At 31.4% G+C, this 24,202-nt stretch overlaps 1 protein-coding gene and 1 long non-coding RNA gene across 2 annotated transcripts; one reads left to right on the top strand and one right to left on the bottom strand.

Moving 5' to 3' along the window:
• The first annotated feature begins 2,276 nt into the window (after positions 1–2,276).
• Positions 2,277–4,272, top strand: LOC132728627 (uncharacterized). The gene is made up of 3 exons (XR_009625509.1): positions 2,277–2,515; positions 2,951–3,259; positions 3,849–4,272. It is a non-coding gene; the product is annotated as an uncharacterized LOC132728627 (long non-coding RNA).
• A 3,715-nt stretch (positions 4,273–7,987) lies between these two features.
• Positions 7,988–22,858, bottom strand: LOC132728768 (von Willebrand factor D and EGF domain-containing protein-like). The gene is made up of 19 exons (XM_060714443.1): positions 22,693–22,858; positions 22,358–22,384; positions 21,412–21,589; positions 21,039–21,141; positions 20,531–20,617; positions 19,722–19,934; positions 18,752–18,913; positions 15,261–15,343; positions 14,985–15,048; positions 14,472–14,654; positions 13,783–14,018; positions 13,214–13,532; positions 12,863–13,018; positions 12,371–12,545; positions 11,992–12,179; positions 11,633–11,893; positions 9,782–9,890; positions 8,470–8,602; positions 7,988–8,130 (listed from the first exon to the last, which is right to left on the bottom strand). The coding sequence occupies exons 1-19, from the start codon at positions 22,766–22,768 to the stop codon at positions 8,019–8,021; spliced, it is 2,865 nt and encodes a 954-aa protein (XP_060570426.1). The 5' UTR covers positions 22,769–22,858; the 3' UTR covers positions 7,988–8,018.
• Between the last annotated feature and the right edge of the window lie 1,344 nt (positions 22,859–24,202).

Raw genomic sequence — 24,202 nt, 5'->3', positions numbered from 1 at the left:
TCTTAATATGAACTCCACAACTCCAACATTTTTTCACCAATTTTCAATATCTTGGTACCAAATGGTAGGTAATTGATTACTCTTAAAAGAATTTAAGCTGTCATTGCAATCATTTCAAGTTTTAAGAAGATATGTAATCTCGAACTCACCGCAAGTGTAACTCGACAGAGACCTGACCGCTGGGTTTTTGTCAAAATTACCCGACTAAACGGCAGTTTATTCGAAATGAATGAATATTTTTTTGTATTGCGCATATAAATATGATCAAATTATATTATTATTTGTAATAACTGTTCAATCAAAACATCATATAAAACTATAACAAACCGTTTTCCGATGTGTCAAATTCCAAATCTAAATGCAAGTAATTGTTCTGCAGCGTGCTCTCCTCTTTAATTTTTTGTACGGAGTATTTTCATTGGTCTAAGGTTTTCACACAACCAATGAAAATACTCCATACGAATACATCCGTTTATACATGTGTACTTTCATTTTGGATGGAAAATTTAACAAGTCGGAAAAACGGTTCTTTTTTTATTCAAAACATATACTTGAACATTACTCTTATTACGACCAGTCATTCGGATGTAAAAAACCCAGATTTTTGAAAATGTATTTATTTAATTTATTGATGTGTCTTGTTTTATTGATTCCACAAGGTAAGTCTAATCCAAATTCTAAGTTTTTTGTATGTAACTTTCGTGTGTAAATGCATGTATAATTCATAATATAGTGTCATGTAAAATTAAAAAAAATATCCATGATAAGGCAATGTGATACAAGAAATCATGGCTTGAGAATCGAGTAATATCGACAGGCATACACTCGCTGTATTATGGTACAATAGAAATGTCGATATCACTGTTTAAAGGAGACTGCGACAACATTTTGGATTATTCCAATTTAAAACGGGTGAAAATTCATCCGATTTAAACGAATGTACCGCAAAAAACAAATACGATATTTCTTAGTATGACAATAAAGGTTTTGTTTTACGTTAAAACTTCGTTTAATGTTCGTATTGTGGGAAATATAGGCATCTGAAATTGTAGGATATAGTTCAAGAGTTCATTGTCCACAAGTAGTTCTTGTTTGCATGTATGTCCTATTAATTTCAAATGATTGATTTAACAAGATATCAAATTTCAGGTGACAGAAAATAATATAAATCCCAACGACTGTCTTTTTATTAGTTAAGATTTTTGACAGTTAACACTTGCAATAAAAGAACACAACCGTGTTAACCTTACAATATAACTTTTAAGGAGTATTTATTACGAATTTATTACACTGTGTGTAGAATAGTTCTATAAAATCCAAATACAATTTATATTGTATTTATAAAATTGCAACAGAATTTATTTATGTAAATTAATGTAAATGTCTTACTTGAAAAATGAGAATCTACGTCGCAAACTTACAGCATCATATATAATCGATGTGCATTGCGAATTTCTTTTCATACATTGCCAGTATATAGATTACTCTATCAAATGTATATGTTTACTATGCTTTGTCTTGGCCGTAATAAACATTGAGTTTTACAGTAACTTTGACATAACCAAAATATCTATTTTCCAAGACAATACCTAACTTTGAAACGATATAAATAAATAAATTAATATTAATTTTGTTGATCCTAAACATGTGTTGATTTGACGAAATCATAATTTTACATAATGCAAAGGACACTTTAATTGAGCAAGTACAACTAAAACATGAATCTGTCTCAACAAGAACATCTAGTCATTTGTAATATATTAACAGTTAAAAAGTAATAATCAATAATGATAATATTCTTAAGCATTATGGTGCATTCAAAACATGCAATACATATGAAGAAAATGTCACCTAACGGACTTAAAATACGAAATATTAGAGTATAAGGTTGCACATCTGGATCAGTGGAAAGTCGTACAATCATGTTTTTTACCCATGCTCAATATTGAAATCAATACGGGGTTCAACTCACCCGTGATTTTGAAGATCACCTGTGGTTCTCTTTAGCACATATGAAGATCGAAATTTGACCGCTGATTCTTTCGTTTTGAGCCTAATGTTTAAAGAAGGATTTGTTTGATTTTAAGTATAGTTTTGCAGTTCGATTTTGTGAAGACTTTACATTTAGAGTCCGATTAGTGACATTTTCTTCGTTTTATTTTCTTCATACGCATTGCACGTTTTGGACACACCAGAACACTCGCCAGAGGAATATCTCCACAAAGACTGCATGAAAGTCCAATACAAAAAAGTACGTTAAGAGGAAAGGGTGAATTACAATTCGATATTATAAAAAAAAAAGATTTGAATTTCATAAAAAATGTTAACAAAATGGAAAACCTACCTTGCAAATGACTTTCTTTGCCTTTACATTTGTTTTTTACCGATGCTGATACCGAATTTTGATATCCATATGTAGTGTAAAGTACAATTCGTTGAGCAATTTCAATTGTTTTGACCTTGATATTTTCAGAATCACAAGGTCAATCTTTCTGCGAGTTCAAGCCTGCACCATGTATGTATTATAAGATTTTGTTTCATAGTATACCTATATTGTCTTATTTTAAGTTGCTTTCATAGTACAATACTACTACCTTTATTCACTATTAAATACATGTTAATATATCCTAGTGTAAGGTTTTGTTTTTCTTGCCCGAGCCGGCAACTATTTATGTTTCGATACAAAACCTAATAAATATATATTTTTTATTCTTTTATTCTGCAATGATGGTTTTGCATAAGCACTTATCATCAGACAAATTTTATTTTATCTGTAAACAACCGCAATTCATTTTGCAAAACATTTATTGTTCGTCGGGTTTCCTATTTTGTTAATATTATTATTATTACATGTATTACATTTTGCCTAATGAATTAAAACTTTAATCTTAGTTTGGAAACTTTCTGTTAAGAACAATGCAAAACTGTCCACATTTCTGTTTTCTTACAGTTACATACGTCTGCACTGACCAGAATGTAACAAATACAAATCAAATCTACATTGATACCAAGCAACGCACAATCTACCAGCAAACGTCGTGCAAATGTGTTATAACGCCCACCACTCAAAGTTCTAAACTTCAGCTAATTTTGCTTAATTTGACCAAACGAAGAAATAGTCTACAATTTCAAATTAATAACATTAACGTAGGCAAATTCAACACCCTTGGTAAAACAAGATTAACAGGGCCTTCGGAGCTTCTATTTTCTACTCTAGAAAATTATGATAGAGATAGAGTTTGCCTATTTGTTTTTACAAGTATGTTTTTGTATGTCTATTTACTTTTTTTTTGGGGGGGGGGGTTGGCTTAGCTAAATAGCTTCCTCTAATGAACGAATCCAAAGTCCCTGGCAGAATTTGAACCCAAAGTGACCAAGGGCCAATGATTTGCAGTCAACGACCTTAGCCACTGGCCATGGATGCCCCTTTCATTTTTGGACAATGCATAAATGACAGTATTTCATAAACTGGTTTAATGCTATTGATAACAACAATTAAAAAACCAAATCAAAAGCCATAAATTATCAGACATTCTTTATACTTCAAAGTGAGCTGAAACTCAAATTTCAACTACGTTTAATTTTCTTTGAAATTCTGTATTTCTGTTAACAAATAGTGAAATATTATCCTTTGATTATTTAAAATTGATATGATAACAATTATTTTGAAAGACGTATTTTGAAAATATTTTACTTATAGGTCCTTTACATAATTGTTACAGTCAGTGTAAAAGTTGTTATTAAATTCTACTAATGATTAATAAAATAAAAAATTGAAGATTGAAGCAAATTTATATTAGTGAATTTTTTGGTCATTTAATATATCATTTAATTATAAATGTATGTAGCTGATAGATCAAACTTCAACATTTCTTGTTCGAGACCAATACCAGAGGTACATAAACAGACAAGCCAAGCAACTTCTTCGCAATGGAATCAAACAAAAGATTATACCACTTTAAAACCAACCTATTCTACAATGCAAGCGTCAATAGACACAGAATACGGAGACATAGCTATAAAAAAGTATTTATTGATGTATTGACAATTATAATTTTTCTAATTCTAGACCTCATCCCTTCTTATTATATCGGAAATATTACAGTAATACCTGTTGACCATATGGTACACACAAATGTGTAACTTGTTTAAGAAAAGAGCGATCGTTTCTCTCATTATCATTTCTCTTTTTTAAGGATAAATGTAAATATATTCACTTCGGTGGTACCATAGAACCCCATGCTATATAAAAGTGATAGATTTAATCAATTATGTTTTTCATATAATGTATTTTCGACTTAGCAGAGTTAATTAAGAAATATTTAAATTCAACATTAAATACTACATTCATTGTACATAAAACATTTATTAGGAGCAGTCTTCGTTGTTGCTTAAAGGGATACTCAGGCAAATTTATGACAAAAATATCATAATCTGATTTGTTTTAGTGTGTAATAGATAACACAACATTTTTATAAAACATTTTTTCATATCTAGCCACTTTTGTACCAAGTATGATTTGTGTCATACTGCTGGTGATCATAGCATATCTTCTCGTTTATACTACAAGGTAAGATGTATTTAAATAACACGGTATACTTTTACAACAACACCGGTCAGACTTTATTGCTAATTTGCTAAGAAAAAAAGAAAAACATTTTTTAATAAACATATCTTCAGATTTCATTTCCAGATACATTTCGGACATAATATAGTGCTAGGCGTTCTTATTCGTAAAATTTATTGAAGTTTTTTTAAATAAATGCAATACTTTACTAGTTGAATTGTTTCATTTTAAAACGCGTATTGTGCAAAAAGTAGTATTATAGATGAATGATTATTTAGTTATTTCGTTTGTGTTCGTCTTACTTTTTTATTTATCACATATTTGGATTTTTATCATCAATGATTAACTGTATCCGGACAATTTTCTCACAGTATGTTTGTTTGGTTTGGTTTTACGGCGAACCAACACAATATATGTCATGACGCGGAAACAGGAAAGATGATCTTGGCTAACTTCAGGTATAACAAACTTTATAACACTGCTCTGAGTATTTCAGACTAATATTTCAAACTAATTTATAGTTATGGTGTTTTCCAGATTGCGACGTCATAGTGACGTCAAACAGCAATCCAATGATAAGCCACGTTCTATGCAACTATCAGAAATTGAGACACTTGCAGATGATGTCCGAGCTTCAATTAATGAAGAGCAAACTGCGGTCAAATCTGTTAATAGATATGAACAATTAAACATGTATACAAATGATAATCAACCTGGGAAGTGTTATCAACAACTCCACATTACTACTGGTTGAGCTTCAACAAATAATCACCGCCTCCGTGGTCGAGAGGTTAGAGTCGATGACTTCTAATCCAGTTACCTCTCTGACGTTAGTTTGATCCCCGGGAGATGCTTTGGTAGTTTAGCACGAAGGAAGATAGTCTAATACTGGTGTAACTCTCCAGGAACGATATATATGACGAAAAAGGCGTAAAATGAAACAAACAAACAAAAATCAACAAATAATCACAAAACATCTGATGAAATAAGATTGTTATACTAACTTTGAAGCCTTTCTTTTGTTAAATAAAATCATCATTAAATCAATCAATGAGTCGCAATCATAGGAACTCATATTGCGGCGCATAAATCCGAATCCGTACCGGCTTTACATTTTGTTTGTCCGACCTTTGAATATCTTTTCATATTATGCGAACGGGTGGTCTTTAATTATCTTATCTCAATTTAATATAATCTGCTAATTTAAAAATCAGTCAAATTTACGGTATATTGAAAAAAGAAAAGGAGTGACATCCGCCATTTACCGCGACGTTCGGCGTAAGTTATCCCCCTTGATATGCTTGATTTTTGTTTTAATTTTTCTAGTAATGAATACCAGATGAGTGCCTAAAATATTTATCTATGGATCATGTTTTAATATTCCTTTTTTAGTTAGGCAAAATCAGTTGGACCATATTTCTAAAGTGTCTGTTTTCTCCATGTTAACAAATCAAAACACGAATACGCCCGTTATAATGCCGCCTATACATGTCAACACGTGTAAACATTAAACCGTTAACGTTATATCCGGACGATACCTAATAGTTGACAAAAATAACGGGAACAAAATTCTGAAAAAAAATAGTAATCAATTGTAGCCAAAGGGGAAAAACTCATGCCGAAAACGTTGCGGCGAATGGCGGATGTCACTCCTTGTCCTTTTTTTATAATACCGTAAAATTTGACCTGTTTTAATGGATACAGATTGGGTTCAAGTGATAATATTTTTTGAGGCCATATACTCGGATAATACTAAAAGATATTTAGATGTAGAAGAAACGTTTTTAAAAACCGTTACACGATCGAAAATATGAGCCGCAATCTGCGGTTCCGTTCTCGATTTCCTATGTCGCAATGTCATTAAACGGAGTTAACAGTACAATATAGCAAAACACTTGCTCTGAAGGTCAATAAATATGTATCATAGTTCGGAGACCTTTCTCTTGAAAATGTTTCAGAGTTAAATCATATACCCACACATGCACAGTGCGTTAACTCGAGTGCACGTATTAGTTATCCGCACTCAAGAGTATGCGCATTGATTGGCTTATTGCTTCTGGGGGATTACTTATTATGATTATAGGGAAAGGGATAACAATAGAAAAATCATATTTAGATGCTCGTTCATTTGTTTCATTTTGAGAGGTTTCATATTGTGATGACTGGGAACGTGATTCTATTTTTGTCTATGTTACACTAGAGAAAGACCATCAAAACTCTCGGCAATCTAATTTATACTCGGAAGCTACGCCACCTTTTACAAATCAGAAATCCTCGTGTTTCTATGATCTTTTTATTACATAGATCACTTTGCACCATTTAAGCTTTATGGCTGAATATGCCTTAGATAAAATCAAATTTGTGACAATTTTGAAAATATTAGTTTTATGAAGTTATGGTCAATTGCGTAAAAAATCAATCTGAAAAAAAGCATATCCTGTTAATGTAGTCAGATGTGAAAATGATTACTTTGTATAATTATACAATAAATGTTCGCAGTCTCGTTTTTTTAAAAGCAATATGTTTCACGAAAAACACTGTGAAATTACAACTGTCAAAAGGACATTATAACAAGGATCTTCAAAGATGTAAAAATGTTCACATGAAAGAGCACGATGTTAATTGTTCGTGGTAATTAATTATTTAAAGATTTCTTTGAAATGAATTTGTTCTTACATGTGCAAATTGACTAGAACGTACATTGCACCTTTCAGGGAATAAAAAACGGGTGTTAAATTGTTATTTAGTTAAAGGTCAACATTATACATATTCGAACTGCAGACCGATCCTGCAGATATATTTTTTCTGTATCAAACGATTTATATACTTATTTTACAAAGCAAATATGGTTTAAATACCCTTTTCTACATTTATCTTAAAATTTACTCACGAAAGTCCCAATAATTAGAAACAATAAATAAACAAAAAATTGATTTAAGTTTTGTAATCAAAATAAAAGGTATTCAATTTTAAGATGACTGTATTTCAATATTCTGAATACAAGACAGTGACAAACATTTACAAAATGTATAAAATTTGTGAAGATACATATTTACAAAAAATGTTGGCATTATTTGTTTGCTATTTTGCTGTTTTGTTTTTCACACTAGTCGAATTGGCACAGTAGATATTTTTCAGGCAGTCACGTGGTAAACTTTCGACATTCTTTAAAAAAACAGAATAAGTTTAAATGGTATTTAATACTTCAACGTTGAAAGCTTTTATCGGAATGACATCCAACAAGTCGTTGTTGATAGACAATGAAGCTTGAAAGAAAAAGACAATTGTTTGATGGTGATTTTAAAAATGCGTCAATCTATCAGCTAAAAATGTTTTCCTCTATTTGCTGATTATAGAATCCAATTTGAGAGACCACACATAAGAATGCTATAATGTTTAAAGTAACATTTACAGGAATGAATTGTCCAAACGCATGAACAATTTTCAAAGTCTAGTTTCCTTCTGAATTCTTCGCTCTAAAAATGTTCAGATTTGGGCGGGGATATCTATAATCCATTTCCTTCGGTGGCTCTGTTTTATATATGATGTATTCTGCAACAGAGCTGGAAAAAAGTGTAAAAAATAATAAAATCAATATTTTGAATGCCGATCTTCCCAGATAATAAATTGAAAGAAGCCAAATTGTCATTTTTTATATATAACGTACATTTACAAGTTGAACCAACCCTTATATATATACTGACTTATCAAGGAATGGCAAGTAGAAATTTCCCAATTTTCCAAAACCATTCGATAGTTTTCAACTCTTTTCAAATATTTTGAATGGCAACGTATCACAGAATAGTAATATGCAAACGTATTTTTAAAATGCATACAAATTGTTATATAAAACATTTAAGCTATATAGAAAACAATTGATAAAGTTGTTTTAAGTTCATTACATTTTATATTTTCCTCGATAATTTTTCAAAATGCAGAACAAAATGATGCACACTAAGGCAACAGATAATCCGCCACAGAGACCAAGAATAAACTGTAAAGTCAGCCCTTCAAACTTGCGTGGGGCCTCACAAGCTGAAAAGAAGTTGTTTGATGTATTATATATCTTAATTGCATGCGAAGGCCTTGATAACCAATTTTAATAAAATTACTGTAAAACCTCCCGATATTGAACTTATAAACATCTTTGTATTTGTTTTAATAAATAAGTACAAGTTACATAACATGATATATAAGTCGTGCAATGAAACTACTGAAATAATAAAGACGCCCTGTGCTGAATCTTAAAAAAACAAAATGTCTTATAGCAATTGCTTAAATTGTGTGATTAGGAAATAGATATCAATTCTGAGTGCATTGTTGTAGAATAATGCACGGTTTGAGTTCAAATGCGTAGTAATATAATCACGAAGGCCGATAGGCCTGAGTGATTAATTACAAAGCATTTGAACAAAAAACGTGCATTATTGTACAATAATGCACGAAGAATTAATATCTATTTCCATTCTAACACGTCAAGAAAAAATATAATTATTATTATAAAGTTGGACTTTATGTTTGGCGGTTAAATTTGTTTTCGCCTCAGAGTTTCCAATAGAAACGTTCTTTAAAGGCCGTTCCAGTGGGTTGAAAAAAACTGTCGTTAAATCTACCGTGTGTAGAAACATTTTGAGAATAACGAATTTTGAAAACGTTGATAAAACTTTGTTGTTTATTTTTATTTCATTCTATAATTTTCCAAGCGAAATACAAATTATTAAAAGTGAAATAAATGTAAAACTTAACTCGTCTGCGACGTTAAAATAGCGTACTTGATTTTGATTGTTTTGCACGTGCTGTTTGGCGCTACATTGTGACGTCACGTAAACAACACTTTAAACGTCTGTACAGCGTTAACGACTGAATTAAAGATATTGGTGTTCGGATTTATTTTCTTAGTTAGACCATTTTCTATCATTCTAGATAGTTTTCACAACAAAATTCGACAAAAAATTGTTTTTATTTATCAGATTTTTCAAACAAAATGACGCCCTCAATGTGAAAATACACAGGGGGATAATAAGAACGGCGAGTGCATTGTTGCAGAATAATGCACGCTTCGGGCCTTCTTTGTCTATATAGAAACATTTCCGATAGTGTTAGAATAATAATTTTGAAAAAAAAGAAATATACCACTAAATTTGTATCAATTAAATGAATCGTTTTGCATTAACATTTATAGAAAGACTCTATTATCATAAAATGTGTCCATACTTTCTGTCCAGTCAAATTTGTTATGCTCTGACAGGCAAACACTGCATTCAGCACCAAACCGTGTTTCATTCTGGATCCTGCAGATTCCCGAAATGAAGCAAGTTTGTTCCTTAAAATAGAACGTAAAAGGTGAGGATATATTTCTAAAACAATAAACAATATAAGACGGATAATGAAATTTGGGAAATGATACAATAACTATAAGTATAAATAAGTATAAAAAACATCACACTATAATGTCCGATTTATTATTCTTTATATGAAAGAAAATGAAAAATAAAGAGATCTAACAATCATCGCTAAAATATTTTCACAACGTAAGCAATTATTTGTACAAAAAAGCCTAAACAGCCGTTGATTAAGTTAATATTTACTTATATGCTTTGCTTTCAGAAAATAATAAAACAAAACTAAACTATCTGAATTTATATAAAAATAATATGCATACAAAAATGAATTGTAAATAATAAATGCATAAGAAGTAGAATTGCAGTTAATAATTCTCAAATGGAAAAAAAATGTCATGACATCCACATAGATAAAGATCATACAACAACTTAACATCACTTTAATTAAAAATACATAAATGAACTATCATTTTATTAATAATAATTATTATCGATATATAAATATCTAATGAAGTTACTGAAAATCGTTGTTTTCTTAAAATTAAACACACACAGACACACACGCACACGCACACACACATCATTTGTTTCTAAAGCGAGAATACAAATTATTGCTATTAACGTGGGCCTTGTTCATAATTTGATCCGGGTATAGAATACATACATAACTTTTTATCAAAGGTTAAAAGTTTTTAAGTTTTCTAATGTCCACATTGTGATTGTCCACTGCTTGTACTTTTAATTTTAGACAAATGTTAGCAAAATACCAAGTTGCAAAATCACCCCAGTCTTTAAACAGTGGTCTTTGTTGGATGGAGAAAATATTATTTATTTTTATGAAAATGTACATGTACAAAACGTGCGATTAATTTTTAATGATTATGTTTTTCAATACAGTTCATGCAAATATGTGCTGGTTAGAAGCTTTAAAGCATGGACACCTTTTGATGTATGGAATAGGTGATATATAGGTATTAAACCACAGCAACTTAATAAGTAATTGAAATAAATAACTAGCATTACATGTAATTAGGTAGTCTGTGCCTAAGCAATTTTCATTATATAAATTTATTGTTGTTGGTAACTCTTTTGAAGTACATGTATTTGTTGTAATATTGACTCTCTCGCAAAATTAAAGTTAACAGTTTATGTATCATGTTATATTGATACTGATTGATCCGGAAGTCTCATTTATTATGTAACTGTATTATCACCTCATTTTGTCATATTTGCATGATCTGAGTGGGATAAATGATTTGAAATTGATTATTCAAGATGACTACGATTCAATTTGATAGTTTTGTTTTCAATTTACTTTTACTATTCTATATAGTATTACAATGAGTTCATTTCATAGAAATATCTATGCTGTAAAACGAAAATACGCTGTTCACGGTCCCTTATTCAGTTAACTGTTATACTACAAAGTATTCTTAGCTGATCGGTTCGCGCGGCCGTTTGTATCAATATGTCAAAGTGTATGCCAAAGGGATGACCTTAAATGTACACAGTTTTTATTATAAAAAGAATAACAAATCAGATATATAATTCAATGAATACATTTTTATAAATGTAAAATTCAACCAATTATATTTTGTTGGACCTAAGGATAAGCATATTGTAAAAGAAATAAAAAGGCGTTAAGATTTTAGCATTTTTGATTAAGTTCTTAATTTGTGAAAAAAAAATGTAAAATATTATATCTCTAATGCTTTCTTTTTACCTTTAACGCCACGAATGTTCCGTTATCAACAATGATAAGCTCCTGGCAGGTCGAATCAAGAACGTATATCTTCGTAGCAATACCAAAGTCTCTGCCATTGTTACTAATTGAAAATTCAAGTTCAGTAGCAAAAATATCACTTGCATCCTCCGACCGCTTTGTTCTAGACAGTGGTGCACAGCATTCACCGTTGAATATATCATCATAATTTCCCGGACTTTGCATGGTACTGACTAGCTTTTGTGAACCATTAACCATGACCTAAAATATATTTCAAAGACAGACAACAAACAAGTAAAATACGCTGAACAAAAGCTGATCAATCGAAGGGATAACATATTCATATTTTGTTATCTTACCGAAATTTCGGAAATCTGACAACGGAAGTCTTCAAGGAGGTTTATGGTTTGAATATGAAAACATTGACAATCGTCGCCATAGATAACATCACATACTCCACCACCCTCGATGTCATCAATATCTATTAGATCGTCTTCTCTGATTCCACAATCTGATCCATGATATCCAACTGTACACAAGCAATCGCCTGAATAACAATAAAGTATATTAAGCAAAATTATTACATACAATTTACAAATTCAAGATAAGAAGTCGTTGGGATTACCGTCCTAACAACTAATATTGCTTAAAATAATCTACAACTTTTAAAACGAAATAATGTAGTTTATAGATTTATTATATTTTGTTACATGTAAAATAGTTTTGCAGTAATTTTACCTTCACTTGAACAAATTCCTCGACCACTGCAATTTAAAGGACATGATTGGGACGTAAATTCGGCAACTTCTTCCTTGTTAGCTTTAACATACTCTGGGTCACGATCATTGTATACTTCAATCACTTGGTTAAGTACGCCAGGATAGACATCAGCCCAGCTCAGATCGTTGTCTTCCTGTAATTGAATTAGTAATCAGTGTACTCGAATTATTGTTCCAAGACAACATTTTTCATTAAGCCTAAAGTTTCAGTTTTGGTTATCACACAAATAGGTTAACAAAGAAATTACTTTGGTCGTTGCATGTCAGGAAATCAAATGAAATTGACTAAGAAATACAGCATTGTAAGAAATATTTTTGATGATGCATTCATATCTTTTTATTTGGAAATCCGGCCATTAAAAGTGATCTGTTTTATATACAAAGAAAGCAGGAATTTTGGAGACGTAAGTTGCTTTCAACATTTCTTCATATAAATAGACTAAAGACAAACCATTATATCATAGGTGCAGTCCGTTATGAGTTGTTGTGGATCTATACTTTTTAAACGATGGCTGAACTGCTTTACTGATTTCTGAGAAGTAATGATGTCGGAACAATGTTGAACTGCATATTCCTCTGTTATTTTTTCCTGATTTATTGCATTTCGCTGAAGATATATTTTATTTAGGTTATACTTTAATCCTTTACTTGATATGAATTCATTTACAAATCGTACTTAATGTCTCTCTATAACTTATTTTTGTACAAAAACAACTCTATTATTGAACAGAAATTTATGTCTTACAAAGACACAGTCTTCAAACATTCTAAAAAAAGATTACTTCAAATCTCTTTTTCAAACCTTTGAAATATTTTTCCTTCCTTTATTCACAAGTTGTTGGCGTCTTTTCATTTCACGTTCCCTGATGAATCCAGGTAAAGAGCGACGCAATCTTCGGTTGGTGTTCTCACATAAGTCGTGCGTATGTTTATATTTACTTTGGGCGCAATTACCATAGATAGATGCTGAGCAAACTGCAGAAGATTCCCTGCTCGAATCAGCGTCACTGTTATTGTGAAGAGACTTATTACAATAACAAAACATATCCCTTTGTTCTGCTTGCCATGACTGCACATCATCAGGTGAAAGCACTAGGTAATTGTGTTCAAACGGTTGTAGTCTACAAAAGAGGATGATATTTCAAAAGATATTTTATTTATATTTTTAATATACTATTTCATTTTTGATAGTAATGAAATGTTTGCATAAATTTACTTATTACATCCTTACAATTCAACAAGGGAATTTTATATTAATAATTATGTCATTTTAAGCGTTAAAACAGGTTGAATACTAGTTTCGAATAACAATTTTTAGATACAATATTAAAGTTTACATACTATTTTTAAAAATTATCTGACCAACTTTACCTCCACTCTTGTGAGAAATCCGGATGATAGTTTCTTTTACTATTTTTTGTCTGAATAAAACTGTGCCTATCCCTCTTTCGTAAGTCGTTGTTGTGGTTATTATCAAAAAAGCCACATAAACCTTCAGTCTGATTTATATCTTTAGCAGCCATATAAACATCTATATTCATCAAATCATAATAGCTAGGATGTGGGCGCATCTGAATGTCGATGTATGTTCCAATCGGAGTAAATACCTTACGATAAAAACGTGATCTGTATCAGTAATGCAACCTCCTAGTTAATTTTATCCACATTTTAATGACTATTTAACAAATGGTAATATGACAAAGATTTATTTCATAAGATCTCTTTTTAAAGTGAAAAAAATCTATTTAAAATGCTGATTGGAATAAATAATGATAATTTGATTATGTGATTTTGATGAGAGTAGCATATCTTAGTCCCCAGCTTCTCGGTTCCAGCTAAGATAGTTTTTTTAATTAAAGGGAATGAAGGTGTAAGGATACTAGAGAATTAGGAAAAGCAATCATTATATCCTTTCCTTTTACAATAAACAAATTACATTAAAGATGAGTTTTGCACAACTCTTTTTGTAGAGATATCAACCCGTTTCCTCTCTCGCGCAGCCCATTTACATGTACGTGAAATTGGAGTTTTATGTATTGAAATATTGTCTATATTCTGACCTGATATCGAAGGCTTGTGCGTTTTTTAATATCTAAAATGCCACCATCATTACAAGACGTAAATCCGATAAACTTCAGTCCACCGCATGTGTTAATTAAGAAAATGTCTCCTCCTGCCCGAACAGCTACGGCACATGCGCAGTACGCCCTCCCTTTGTTACAAAGAGTTGTCTTCTCCTGGACCTTAAAAGTTGGTGACAAAGGGATCATTATACATATAAATACTAAATAATAAAAACTAATCTTTTTAGTCAATTTTTAAATAACCACACCATGACATTGTAGCTATGATATCAATTTTTACATACCAACGATATCGTAGGTATGATATCAATATATATCAATATTAAGAGCAGATTTATGCTGCAATGTTTCATTTACATAAAAAAATACTTGAATCTTTATTGCATAGCTTTATTATCTAGCAATTCTTTTAGTTTTGATAGTTTTGATTATTAAATCCCGAAACAGTCCGAAAATAGAAATTAGAATCAAGATGATAGAAGTATATACCTCAATACCGTATTTGAAGTTTCGATATAGAACAAATTCTCCTTCATACTGATTTTCATATTTACTGAAACATATATAAGTATATATATTTTCTCTGTTTCGTCTTCGTAATCAGTAATACACTTTGGAGTTAAGATATAATGAAAAGAAAGGAAATTAGCTATATCAGAATGTTAATATCACGATTACACAGAAGGATAAAAAGCCAAATCATAATCACTTTCCCTCAGCTTTTTCTTATAAATTACTTCACTTTGTAATGACAATATTACTTACTATCCATCAGCCGTTTGCATATGAGGATCTACATGAGAGTAACATTGCTTGAACTTGTAATCGTTATTATGAGTTACAAAAACCTGTAATAGATAATGTATTTTCGCCATGAAGGATTTCATGTTGTGTCAATCAGCCTATAATTTGTTTTTATTTACACATTTTAATAAAGCATAGTTTTGCGATAATTTGTCTAAATACTGTAATACATGAAAATGACTTTACACTAGATTTTGAAAGCATTTAAAAATGGCTTATAATGTTTGCCTTATATTTATTCCAACTGACATTACCTCGCAGTAAACTAAAATAGAATCCAATTTATTTCCAAAGTAAACCTTATTTCCCACAATATATAGCACAATAAAGAAGTTTCTGTTTCTGTCACAACTTACATGATATTCCTCCTTGAATGAAATTGTAACAGTACTGATTTTAATCTATTCTTTCAAGATTTCAAATTGTCTTGTTTTTGTTATTTTTTTTGTTTTTTTTTGTTTTTTTTTTTTTGTTATTTTAAAAATGTGGAACGGAATAAAGGACGGACGGAAACAATTACAATCGAGAAGACGGACGGTGATTATAACCAAAGCCACAGCTGCCTTTTACACTTTGGAAAAGGGGGCAGCGGACATATCAAAAGATGGGCCCGTCACATTTTTTAATAACACAGACATGGTGTTTTGAAGGTACTGGAAACTTTTAATATTTCTCTGTCACTGTAATTCTTTTTGTATGTGTGTGTAGGAAATGAGCAATATTTTTTTGGTTTTTACCCGAAACTAAGCATTTTTGTAGCTTTGTATGTATTTGTAACTCTCTGAATGAAGGTTAAAAAGTTAAAAATCAAGCTTTGACAGTTGGCGCCAAACAAGTAAGAACTTTTGGGTAAATTTTGTGAAAAATCTCAGCATATAACAGACATTTTAGAGGTCATTTTTGTCCCCCGCATTTTCGAAGAAAAAAGAGGGATATAGAAATAGGCTCCGTCCGTCCGTCTGTCCGCACTCACAGGACAGTAGTTATGTGGCTAGAGGGACATTAGGTAACTGTTTTTTCTCTTTGATGTCATTCATTCAGTTATGCTTTTATGTGGCTATTTTCTTTTGTGTGGCTAAAAAGAACAATAGAGAGAACAATAGAGTAGCCACATAATTACTGTCCTGTGAGAACTTCCGTCCGTCTGTCCGGGCGAACATTGAATGGTATATGAGCTTCATTCCGTCCATAATTTTCATTAAAAAAAGAAGGAAATCCCATAAACCGACAGGTTTATGTGGTGATTTTAATGGTTTATGGGGGAAAATGCCACATAAAGATCAAAGTAAAAGCACATAAGACCACAATTGTTGGCACGTCCGTTCGTCACACTTTCGTGTCCAGTCCATAACTGTCTATAGAGGGGATCTGAAATAACTTGGCACAAATGTTTGTTATAAAAAGACGATGCGTCATGCGCAACAACCAGACCCCTACCTCCAGGGTCAATGTCGCACTTGCTCATTCAAGGTCAACATTGTCTATTTGAGGGTATATGTCGTGTCCGGTCCATAACTTTTATATTTTTGAGGTATTTTGTAAATACTTGCCACAAATGTTCACACTATTGAGACAATGTGTCAGGCGCAACAATTGGTCACCTACATCTAAGGTCAAGGTCACACTTGGAGACATAGTCTTGTTACAGGGCATATTTCTTGTCCGGTCCATAACTTTGTCATTTATCAAAGGAATTTGAAATAACTTGGCACAAATGTTTGTGATAATAAGACGATGTGTCATGGGCAACAACCAGACCCCTACCTCCAGGGTCAAGGTCACACTTGCTCATTCAAGGTCAACATTGTCTATTTGAGGGTATATGTCGTGTCCGGTCTATAACTTTCTTATCTTTGAAGGGATTTTGTAAATACTTGACACAATTGTTCAAAATATTGAGTCGATGTGTCATGCACAACAATCGGTCACCTACATCCAAGGTCAAGGTCACACTTGGAGGTCAAAGATTAACGTAGTCTGTTATAGGGTATATTTTGTGTCCGGTCCATAACTTTTTCATATATCAAAGGATTTTGAAAATACAGTACTTGGCAAGTAACGTCACTATAATAAGACATACGCAACACCTGCATCCAAGGTCAAGGTCACATTTCGAGGTCAAAAATTAACATGGTCTGTTAAAGGGTATATATTGTGTCCGATCTAGAACTTCTTCAAAGTTTAAGGGATTTTGAAATTACTTGGCACAAATAGTCACATAATAAGACGATATGTCAAGTACAACACTTGCACCCCTACCTCCAAGGTCAAGGCCACACTAGAGTCTGTTATATGGTATTTTTGTGTCCCGTCCATAACATCTTCATAGATCAAGGGATTTTGAAAATACTTGGCACAAAATGTCACAATGGTAAGATGATATGTCATGCGTAACAACATTGTCCCTATCTCAAAGGTCACATGTAGAGGTCAAAGATTTACATAGTGTGTTAGGGTATATTTTGTGTCCAGTCCATAACTTTTTCATAGATCAAGGGATTTTAAAAATACTTTGCACAAATAATCACAATAAGACGATATGTCAGGCGCAAAACATGGGTCCCTACCTCCAAGGTCAAACTAAGAGGTCAAAGATTTACATAGTGTGTTAGGGTATATTTTGTGTCCAGTCCATAACTTTTTCATAGATCAAGGGATTTTAAAAATACTTTGCACAAATAATCACAATAAGACGATATGTCAGGCGCAAAACATGGGTCCCTACCTCCAAGGTCAAACTAAGAGGTCAAAGATTAACATAGTCTGTTAGAGGGTATATTTTGTGTCCGATCTATAACTTCTTCCTAGTTCAAGGGATTTTAAAAATATTTGGCACAAATAGTAATATTAATAAGACAATATGTCATGCACAAAAACTGCACCCCTACCTCCAAGGTCAAGGTCACACTTAGAGGTCAAAGCTTTACATGATAGATTTTTAAATTCAGTTTTTCATTTTATTTCTTTAATAAATTTATTGTTGCATTTGCAGATCTAGCATTGATCATAGTTTTGGAGTGAAAGTCCTTAGATCCATACCTCAGTCTTTTGAAATAGCACGATTTTATGCATCATATAAAACTTCCCCGAGGCGGGGGACGTTGGTAACTCTGTTACAAATTCTTGGATTGCATTGTGCGTAGGTGATGTTTTTAAAGGAATTGGGCGAATTCTGGAGTATGCTGCACCTTCATGAAGATTGCCCATATTGGTATATTTTAGGTGTGATTTTTGCAGGTGGGGGTAAAAATAAATTGTTGTCAGTTATTATTTTTAGGAGCAATGCATGCAAACTATAAATTTTCTTCAATGTATGTCGTATGTCCCGAAATAATGGTTATCTGCCTTTGAAACAGGTTTTGAAATATTTGGAATTGTGTTTCTGGGCACACCGAAATACAAAATTGTTCATTTTAAGGTCCCTTGCCCCTTAATAATAACATACAACCTACCATAACTTCATCAATCAAATGTTCGTTCCAAATTTTATGAAAATGATCATCTAGCTGAAATGGTAAACGGAACTGATGACCATCAGCAAAGTTTTTATCGACCGTAGTAATTTGGAATTTGTCTACAACTCCACCTTCCCACGTTTCGTTAAAAGTATGTGCCTGGAATAGTTTAAACTATCATCGTGTTATAACTGACGTCTAAGGTAGAACAATATTTTTTGCAAGTAGATTTCAATAATTTGTTTTAAAAATATCAAAAACATCTGGTTGTTCTGACTTCTAGTTGTATAACAAGATATAAAATCAAAAGAAAAAAATAACTTTTTTTTCATTTTGATCAATACAATGAAATCATTTAATATTACAATGAAATCATTTAACTTATCAACTGCTCCCTTGACCGACATGTGAAACTATTCAATTTAATCACGTGATACTTTTGTCATCTTACATATTTTTGCAAGCTATTTCCGTATGCTATTAAACCGCCTTTGATAACAACCATTATTTAGTGTCCGTGATAGTTTTATTTTGTTCGCATATTGCAGTAAATAGTCGTTTCCTATTCATTGTTAATTTCAAATTTAATACTGTAACAGGAGAGCAAACATCTGCACCAATCCAATATAGTGTTATAAGAAAGTGATTGCATGTCAAGCTTAAGTACCTAAACGATATAATACATCATTAAACTGCTTCTAGAGCCTCAGCTTCGTTACCTACTATTTTCTAGCACTCTTCGATGCTTCTGTTTCCTTTTATTACAAACTTTAACATGGCATGTTGTTTTTAATGTCGTTTCTGCTTTCATGACGAGCTTCATTCTATTATTATTGACTATCGTTTCCTTGAATGAATTCTATATATCTGTATTCTGCATTTTCTCTCATTCTTTCTTACAACACTGTCATGATAAGGATTAAAACATAGAAAAGTATGTTTTCCAGAGGTATGAAAAATCATATACCTTAAGAAAACTTCCGCATCTTTTTACTGTTTGTATGTTTATAATATCTTTTAAGTCACATCCTTCTGTTTCGGGATGAACTAAATAAACAGAGTGATTACACGCTTTTGGTGTACCATGTCTATCTGAGTATCTGCAACCGATAGGAGCAGTTGGCTCCAATTCAACATAACTATCTTCTCCCTTTTTTAAGTTTATAACTGGATTTTTAACCTTAAAAAGAAGCGTAACAAATAAGTGAAGAAAATAAACGCGTCGCACCATCCAAGTTGAGGTCATATGGCGACTTTCAAAGTATTGGTTGAGGAAGACCTCGGGTGCCTATAACTTAAGACACACGCGGGCAAATAAGTAGAACCACCGACGTTCATGTCACAAATGTTACTCATAAGCTTATTTAGATGTAATGCGAGCGTTTGTTTGTTCGATGCAAGTGGTATCATTCTTATGCATGAAGCAAGTGGTAGTACCTTTATTAATTTTGATAAATTTTATTAGTTATTGCCCAATTTACGATATTTAATCAATAAACAATATAAAAACCGTGTAAATTCGTAACGCCGGCATGAGAAAATTGCGCAAAAGTGTGCAATTTCAATGCCGATTTTATGCAATATAGGTAAACGAACAATACATCTTAAACTAAATAACTAAATCAAATTGAAAGAAATGAATTAGCGCACACAATTGCTTTGATATTATATCTTAAAACTCTCTATCCCGAATATAAACAAATTCTTTTATGAAATAGTTATTAAAGATACATTCTTGTATACCAATTTCATATTCCATAACCTTTAAATATTTACCTTTATTCCGAAAAACTTTTCGTCACTTTTTGTCAGTTTCGTCATAAGGCCAGTCTCTGTACTTGATATCTTTATACCACAGCTTATCTTTAGTTGACAAGAAAATACTATGATTACTTAATAGATACTTTTTATAAAAATCATGTTACTTGTGGTGGCATATTTCTTCCAACAATAAACTATATAATTTATTCAACTAACTTGTCAGAAAGTTATCAGAAACAAGGAATATGTCCAAAGTATTTCGCATTATTTATTATCTGTTTACTGAAAATTTAACTAGTTATGCACATAATGATCTGATACTTAAGCAGATAACTAACTGACAGAACATTTATATAGATAATAATTAAAGTGTTTTATTGTTTATAAAATATTATAAAATTCTATGATGACATAACAAAGTTAAGTTTATGTTGTTTTATTGCACTTGTAACTAAAATAATACGCAATGGTCATATTTACACTGGAATCAAAACGAAAGGTTTGTGTTAAAACTTTTACATACATGAACATTAAGCTTTTGCTTTCTGGCATTCAGCATTTGCTCTGTCAGGTTCTGAACTTCGTTCGATGGTCCTAAAGCTATAAATAACTTTGATCCAATGTACCTGAAAAAGTCGTATTCGTATAGAATATAGCTTAATTTTATATTATTCATTTACATAAAAATTATAAAGCAAACGTTAAATAATTATAAATAATTACTTTAATAAAAATGGTATAGCCAACATGCTAATTCTAATTGTATAATTGGCCTGATAGAATTGTGTTGTTGATAACATGGCTATAACGCAAAATATATTTTTTTCTAATTAAAATGTGAAATGGTAATCAACAATATGGAAACTACTTGAAACGGAAATATAACTACCCATTACCAGTACGTAGTATAGAATAACTGTTTTGAGAGGTATCTGTCGATAGTACAATTGAAGGTCAAGTACGGATCATAACTTGTTACGAGTTTATTTGGCTCATTTAGATATGTGATTTGGAAATGTAATTCTACGCTAACATTCAGAGTGAAGTCTTCAACCTCTGGCACCGGTTCAAATTCTGCAAAATATATTACATTCAATATTATGAGCAAAACATACGGGATATTTTGATATTCTATTCTAGTATATATGCTTTATATGAAATAAGATCTATTGAGCCAGAAAATGATGTCAGCGTTATTTTGCTAAAAAGTACGAATAAGTGCACAATAAGTATGAATTAATAGTAAACAGAATTGGTGGTAGCATAAGTATTCCTACAAGTTAAAACGATTGTAGATAGAGTACGTTTTCTTTTCAAAGCTAGCATTTAAATCAAGTTGTATTGAAATAAGTCAATCCATTTGTCATGTTTTTATATCTTTGGAAACAAACATTTTTTAAATGGACTATGAAACAAGTAAGTATGTTATCTTTAAGCAGCCAATTAGGAAAATATTCGTTCACTTTTATTATCAACTGGAGCGTCAGAAACTTGAAAACATAGAAAAGATGACATAATAGAAGGGAAGGTGCTGTTTTAATTAATTTCTACTTAATTTTGACAAAAGTACAAATTTCACCTATTGTGAAAGGAATAATGACGAACATGCATGAGCAGTGCAATGGCATATTCAGTTTATTAGACTCTCTATTTCTTAAACTAATAAACAGTTGTAAGAATACTTTGGTTCTGTAAACGTAAATAAAACAAAATACGACCATCTTAAACATTGTTTAACAAGCATACGAATTCCAATGATTCAACATATGTAAGAACGATTTAATCTCTTTTGTAAAATAACTTCACATGGAAAATGATGAGGAAAAGAAAATACAAACATACCTGTGATATTTTGTAATTCTGGAGGATCTGTTGCAAAACAAGTTGTTTAATGTTAAAAGTGCAAATGATCAAATTCCTCAGTTTAACAAAAACGAAATGCAATTTATTGAAAAAATGGTTTAAATTCGACTTTTGCAAAGAAAATCTTATATAATTTGCACTTAAGGTTTGTCACTTTATTCTTATCACCCTTTTTATTTTCAATTAGAAACAGTTTTACAATGGAACGTTAATTCGTTACCGGTTTCATCTTTTTTTATTTAACTATTCAACATAAAAGATAAAGATAAATGTACTACAATTTGCTCATTGTATGATTATAACAGTTATGATACCAAAGCAGTACGCATTTTCCTTCACGGGTATTCGTGTCAGTTGATAATGCATTGTACCGGCACACTTTCTGACCATAATTGTTGTTGTTTGTTTACAGTCATCATAACAAACATTCAGTTGAATGGGAGTTTCTCCTATTTGGTTTAATGATGGATGAGATCCTAGCAAATATAATTAAGGCTTAAGATGAGTAAATGCTCTATGTTTTTATGCCTGAAAGTATTGACCTAAATTGCAAAATTTACAATATCTAAACATTCTCTTTTGAGGTAGATATCCTAATATATTGTAATTGTATTTACATTTCTTTATCTAACATATGAAACAACGGTGAATACCGTTTACATAAACTGGATATTTTGTTCCACAAGAGTTTCTTTCGGGTAAAGTGGAAACATCTGGCATTTGGTAATCTTTTGTTAAATACCACGACAACTTTAAACCAGTGTCATCAACATATTCATCAGAGAAGCTACTGCCATTTATCACATAATTTCTTGCTCTTCTCTGGAGATCTGGTAATAATGGAACAGCGTCGGTGCATGTGAGATCTGCAAGTATTTTTATTCTAATTATCATAACCATTTGTACTTCTTTTCGTTTGTTCATTTGAAATTTGATTTTTTTGCTTTATTATATGCTATGTAATAAATGATTTGACATCTTTCAAATAGATAATGAATGATAAGCAACGTTAGAAGATTGATTGATAACTGGAAAGTTCTTATATTAAATATATATATAACCTTTTAATCATCCTTAAATAAGAATGAAATATTTGTTTTATGAAATATGTTATTTATATCAAAATGAATATAGAGCAATGTTACAGCGGGACCTAAATGTATTACATTATTACATTGTGATATAACCTTTTGGTACACGACTCAATGTCATTACGTCTGTGAAATATATGCTGTTAGTGATGATCACACATGTTTTATTTGAAAGAGAATGAAATACAAAACTTACTTTTCTCACATGCAGAATCAGTTTCATAGTACCCCTCATGACACATACAAGTCATGTTGTTGCAAAAAGAGTGTATGTCAAAGCAATCCTCTGGTTTACTACAATTCATATTCAGTGTTGATACTGAAGTTAGAATTATGAAAAAATTACTTTATTTGTTTTTTGGTAGATCTGATATACGAGATACGACTTACATTCTGGAGTCACCCTCATAAACAAATGAAAGTGTGTGGGTTTTTTTTGTTTTTTTTTGCTCTGATAGATTACGGAAAAAAACAACAGATCGTATCTGTCGAATATTAAAAATACATTTTTTGAAGAACGAGGTCAATATTTCAATTAAAAATCTGAAAATAGTGTGATCCTTCGGAAGCAAAAATCACAACAAAATTATATGAAAATTGCAAACTTACTTTCAACACATAACGTTTTTGGACCCGAAGGACCAGACACTGAAGTGAAGTACGGGGCAACTTTTACAGTTGCTAGACGGCACTTGACACCTGCTGTTATGAATTATTATTATGTGATCCATCG

The sequence above is a fragment of the Ruditapes philippinarum genome, unplaced genomic scaffold, assembly GCF_026571515.1.
Source record: "Ruditapes philippinarum isolate M1 unplaced genomic scaffold, ASM2657151v2 ctg1260_1_1_1_1, whole genome shotgun sequence".
Lineage (NCBI taxonomy): Eukaryota > Metazoa > Mollusca > Bivalvia > Venerida > Veneridae > Ruditapes > Ruditapes philippinarum.
This window is presented reverse-complemented; position numbering and strand designations above follow the sequence as displayed.